This window comes from Cydia splendana, chromosome 17 (assembly GCF_910591565.1).
Source record: "Cydia splendana chromosome 17, ilCydSple1.2, whole genome shotgun sequence".
Lineage (NCBI taxonomy): Eukaryota > Metazoa > Arthropoda > Insecta > Lepidoptera > Tortricidae > Cydia > Cydia splendana.
In genome coordinates, this window is record NC_085976.1 from 196038 (window position 1) to 202379 (window position 6342).

At 37.7% G+C, this 6342-nt stretch overlaps 1 protein-coding gene across 1 annotated transcript in view; it reads left to right on the plus strand.

The window, feature by feature from the left end:
* The window catches only part of LOC134798600 (serine/threonine-protein phosphatase 6 regulatory ankyrin repeat subunit B-like), a 45486-nt gene extending 41272 nt beyond the window's left edge, over window positions 1-4214 (plus strand). Inside the window, exon 6 of the mRNA XM_063770964.1 lies at window positions 4008-4214. Within this exon, the coding sequence (XP_063627034.1) occupies window positions 4008-4214 (207 nt within the window). The remainder of the gene's footprint in view (window positions 1-4007) is intronic.
* Window positions 4215-6342: the final 2128 nt, after the last annotated feature.

Consider the following 6342-nt stretch of genomic DNA (forward strand, 5'->3'; position numbering starts at 1 on the left):
TCGGATTTTGAACACTTGTTTGAAATTACTCTTGCCGATTGTTACTTCCACTTATGTTTGAAAGTGTCACGGCCAAGGCCTGTGTGTGACACACCGTGCGTGTGTGTGTGACAAACAACTCGATTGTGTAGGAGATGTGTACTTCTGTAAGTATACGCATGGTGACCTGGAGTATGTTTGCATACTGCCCAAAATTATATCATAATTGCACATCATACGATCAAACCTAGTATAATATCAATATGACACAAAATTTCATCAACGAATATTTCACTTGGCTGATGCGACTTCAATGTTTAATAACATCAAGTTAATAGCCACGATTGAAATATGAAATACCCGTCACGGTAGAAATTGCATTAGTAAAGGAAAGGCGCGGAGAGATCATAATGAATTCAATCTAGGCTGCGTACACGTGTATGTATTATCCTACCTGACAGTGCCAGGCCAATTCGAACGTACACTGGTCACGGAATGACACCTAACTGATCTCATTCAGTTATCGTGCATTTCGCTCGCACTTGTCCGTACATGTATTGGCGCAGGCGAGACGCACGATAGCTAAATAACATACTTAATTCAAATAAATAAAAAATAAAAAAATATCGTTCCGAAGTCAGTGTAGATAGATACATTGGCCAGTGGACCGATTTTTGAATTTCGACCGCTTGGTTTCGTGTATTTCGTTCAATAATATCTCCACTACTAGGCATTTAAATTCTACTAATAGAATTGAAAACGTGTGGTCAATACCATTCGATTCCAAATTTCTATCGCTCGTATTTCAAAAAATAGCATTTTGCCGTTTTCTACCGATTTTGAGTGACGAAATCGAGCGATCGAAATTCAAAAATCGCCCCCCTGAGCGTGTCTAATTAGATATGGGTCCTGTACAGCAATTAAGTTCACATCACTCCCGTCCCCCCGCCCGACATACCGAAAGTTGAGTGATAGTACCTAAGTAAGTAAGCTTAATTTCTGATTGACGTCCCGTACAAAGGGATTTCCTATTTTTTGAATGGCGCTTGGAAATGTAACCTATGTGACCCACTCTACAAAAATGAATTGATTTACACGTGATAAAAATTAGATCAGTAGTTAGCTAAAACACATGACACAAACAAACAAATATAACACAATCATATTTATATATTTTGGCTTTGCCGCTGTGGGGAAAAAACGACAGTATCGATCTGTTTTTCTAAATTGCACATTTGTCATTTCACTGAGCCTGGCATCGTAGGCGGCAGGAAATGATACATGATATCATTAGGTACCTATAGAGAGACTACACACGCCACGATAAAGGCTGTAGCTTGATTGATCATCGTTTTGCGAATATTAGCCCTATATCGAATTATTGAAGAATGTCTACCATTATAGCGTTGTGTGTGTATCGTACTGATATTTTGGGAGTATGAATTTGTTACTGTTTTTAATTACTCGTAGCGCACTGGCTTGAAATAATATATAGGAACTTACGAGCGAGACGCACACTGACAATCGCTTGCGCTACGATAACGAAACTCTTTGTGTCTCTCTATCACTCTTCACACACAGTGACAGTTGCGGTTCGTATAACATATCACAGCGTCCTAAAAGAGGAATAATATGTGTTTGAAATACTCGTAGAAGCCACCATTACCCACTTGAGCTAAAGATAAACTTACAATACTTAACAAAAAATAAAACTAATTTAAACATTTTAATAACAAAACTTCCGTGAGACACAGACATATTAAATATATTAAGAACGGGTCACTCACGTATTTAACGTAAACGCAAGCTCCTGATGACACTCCTCGGTACGGAGTGAAACATGTCGAGCGTGTTTCGACTTAAAATACGTGAGTGACCCGTTCTTAATATATCTAATTTAAACATCTTTACAGACCTTTCAAAGAGTAATTTCAGTGGGTACCTACTGAGTAGGTACTACTACCTACTAAGTATCTATCATCATCATCATCATCATCATCATTCAGGCATATTAACACTTGTACTAAAAACGACGTATTGGTACCCGAGATAACTTGAGATTTATAAAAATCAATTTCCAGCCTTCCAGCTCTTTGGATTATGAAACTAGGTCGTTCTCGTTTTGCCATTTTTCTTTTGCTTATATATTACTTACTCGAGATGTAGGTACCATAATGAAGAGTGGCTCCTCGTAGTGCATTGTCAAAGAATACTTCGAATTGCTTTACCCGTAAATTGAAGAAAAAGTGTCATGCAAAAAGGAGACATTAAAATTTATACAAAAGTACCTATATCTACCAACTTCATGAGTCTCGTTTCATAAAAGAATTGTAATCTGTAATCGCTATTTTCTTTTTTTTTTCGCTATTTAATCAAGAGTCTATTAGAATCACACTTATACGAGTACATCAGTAGGTGAGTGATTCTTAAATTGTGTCCAAAAAATTTTTTTTTTTCATAAACGTTTTTATTTTTCGCATATTATTACATATATCAAAAGTACATACGAAAAGCAATTTTTTGATTCATATGGTCAAGCTTAATATCCTCAGGAAAGGTAAATAAAATTAGTACATAAACACGGTTGTGACAAAGTGTCCCTCAGTCGTGATATTTCGGCATTATGGTGGCCAACTCGGCTATATTGATTTATATAGTTATTTTAACATAGCCTAAGTCACTCCTACGACTACGACAAACCTAATGATAGCTCAGACGTTGAAATCCGTCAAACTATAAAGGCTGTAGAGCGTGACAAAGAATTTGATACACATCATACATACATACAAGCGTAAAACATTTTTTTTGCTTTGGCAGTCGGGCAATACTAGCAAATGATCTGTAGCTAATAAAATGCATTCCTGAAAAGTGCATGTGCCTCTAAATTAATCAAACGAATTAAGAATGACACGACCACGTGTCTATATGTCACGAACGTGGACTTAAAAGTCCGTGGTGGTGACAGATTTTTGAGGCCACGGTCGTGATAATTTGGAACATGTTCGATATTACATAAATATTTCCTTTGATTTTGCAAATGTTAAATAATTAGCTTAATCTGCAATGTATGACGTATATCTTATGTTACAAACAATAACGTGAAACTGCAACTTACTTTTAAAACTCGAACACGGCGGTGACGCGTTAAGGTTGACCGTTTTTTCAAATGAACACAAATAAATTTTCGTCAAAACTTCTCCCTTCAGCCATTTGTAAACCTGACAACAACACAGTGTTGCTGTTCTAAAAAAACTTTAATAAGGCTGCCAGTAGTAAAGATAATTTTCTACCGAGTACCGCATGTTTATATTACCACGCGCGGTGGTGACGCGAAAACTAATTTCAATCATTTCAATCATTTATTCACTTCAATCAATTAGCACTTACAGATAAACCTTACGTACTAATTGGTAAAAATCACAAAATGTATGTTGTTTAAAAATATATCAAATCGTTATAAATCCATACAATTTTTAAACAGTGTTGTAGAACAAGGATTAGTGTTTTATATTTGATATAAATTATTGCAAAATCACTACATATTTAAAAAAAAAAAAACAAATATCACAAAATCTGGGGAAGTCACACTACACGGTCCGTGACATTTCGCACTTGTAATTTTTTTTTTCTAATACTCTTAGGACAATACATTTAGGTTGACCTAAAACTAGAGGTAAATTGCTAAGTATATTGATATAGAGTTTACTTATTTTCACAAAAATACATGCTATTCTTACGTGTTACACAAAAAATGCATAAGAATAAGAATTACCCAGGTACCATCGTCCACTAAGAACTGATGATTCATAATTTATAATCTTTTTTGAAAAATCATAAATTCTACACAGTAAACCACAAAGAAATGGAGATATTTCAATCGTACCTCAAAAACAAATTCTCCTCCAAAAAGTCTGATTTGCACAGTAATTGTTTTCTTGCTGTGTAATTATTATAGTTTGTTTATTTTTTTGTTGATTGTTTAAATGCTTGCCAAAGAAATGTAATCTAATAAATATTTTGTTCCCCAGGCTGGCCGCACAGCATTGCACGTCGCATGCGAAGGTGGCCACTCGCAAACCTGTGCCCTCCTGGTGACCCGCGGGGCCGACCGGGAGTTCCGGGACCAGGCGGGGCGGACACCCCTACATCTAGCGGCGGTACACCGACACACAGAGTTAGTGAGGACGCTGTTAGATCACGGGTGTAACGTGGACGCTACTGACCAGGTGATCTAACGTAACTTAACGATGATTCACGCTAGAACGGCCTGGGTCCGGGCCGAAGCGTCCGACATTTCGTTTTCTATGAGGAGTGATCGGGGATTACGTGACGCTTTTTATAGAAAATTGAGTGTCGGACGCCTCGGCCCGTATCTGGATAGTTCTAGCGTGAGTCACCCTTTAATTAGCAAGCATAGGCAAAAATATAGGTAATGCCTAATAAATAATTAAAATGTAAATATGTTTGCAAATTTTCAGAAATCAATGCATAAGAAAATCGTATTCCACTAGTAATAGGTAATGCAAACGATTATTGACAGAAATAAAATAATTAAATCGTAGAGATCGACCGACTTGATATTCTAAACTAAGAGTTAACGATGACTCAAGCTAGACCGGGCCGAAGCTTCCGGCGCTTCGTTTTCCATGGAAAGCACCACGTGGTCACCGATCGGCCATCATAGAAAATTACATGTCCGACGCCACGGCCCGGGGCTCGGCCAGGACTCGGCCCGGTCCAGCGTGAATCATCCTTTAAGTAAGTAGCTTACAATACATTTTATTATCAGGAATATCTTTCACCCGCCGTCCGACCCTTGAGGCCCGGCCATTCATTCTTGTAGTAGAGTCTGACACGGCTTTGAATTTATTGTTACACTATACCAATCATGTGAAGTACCGTACTTGAGCAAATTCTTGATGATACTATTAGACTAAGTATAATGAAAACTTACTTCAGCGAATTCTTGAGGACACTAGAGTAAAAGGAAAATTTAGATTGTTATAACGAGAACGACGTTGGCCATTAGTACAGTCATCGGTGAATACTGATGTGCTGTCGGAAAGTTTCCACGAGTGCGAAATTTCCACATGAAAAACATTTGGAAACATCTCATATATGTATGAGAATTAAATTTTCTATTGCCATAATGAAAGTTTTCCTGTAAAACTTTTCCAACTTTTAGACTTTCCGCGACTTACACATCAGATCTGCAACTACTGACGACCGATCTGGTCTAGTGGGTAGTGACACTACTCACTAGTAACCCTGCCTATGAAGCCGATGGTACCGGGTTCGAATCCCGGTAAGGGCATTTATTTGTGTGATGAATAGTCATGGGTGTTTTCCATGGTGTTTTCTATGTATATAAGTATGTATTTGGTATTTATCTATATACGATTGTACCCAATTTAACTTAGGTACATCAATGTGTTATTTCATCACTACACGCAAAACGAAAAATGAATGTTAGTGATATTGAGTGCCATCTTAGTCTCTGGTCTTACTTAAAATAACCTACCTCTCGCTTCATTTCCCTTTGCTAATTATTTAAAATTGAACGCGAGTTTATTGGATGGAAGACGTTTGGTTACATTAAAACGTTTTAGTAAAATTGACTTCGTCCGTGCCATTTAAAAATAGACTCTATCATGTTACGTTAAAGTATGTTTTCTTTTGCAAAATGCGGTTATGGCGCTGTATATAATTCAAATGGCATGTCGTGCCATTTCAAAATGGACTTTCATATCTTGTGTAAAAGTATCTTTTTATTTTGCAGAACGGGGTGACGGCACTCCAGATGGCTTGTGCGCAGGGCTGTCGCGGCATTGTGGAGCATTTGCTCGCCTTCAACGCCGACGTACATTTGCAAAATAATGTGAGTATTCAGGCATGTCGATTTTATGCTTACCTGCCTTTTCAATGCCTATCGACTTTTATCTTGCTATTTTTCATTGAACCCTATTACCTAATCAACGGGTGTGGTAGCTGCAAAGTAACTGGCATTGCCGATTTAGCTTTTGTACCTACATATTGAACCCACACACACACCATGCATTCCACACGTAAGAGCAAAATATATAATGTATCGAAATTATTTGAGATTAAAGGTACGAATTTGTGGCGGAAATAGGTACGTGATGAGCGACGGAATTCTTGACATGAATAGTACCTACATTATAGATAAGGTCGAGGTCCGGACCGCGGCTCGTACCTACTAATATTTACCTATTCCATATTTACCTTGCTCCTCAGCGAAGGAAAACATAGTGAGGAAACCTGCATAAATCTGCAAAAAAAACACATGTGTAGATTGTGTATTAGGGAGTCCTTCGCCCAGCGCTAGAATGGGAACTATAGCCC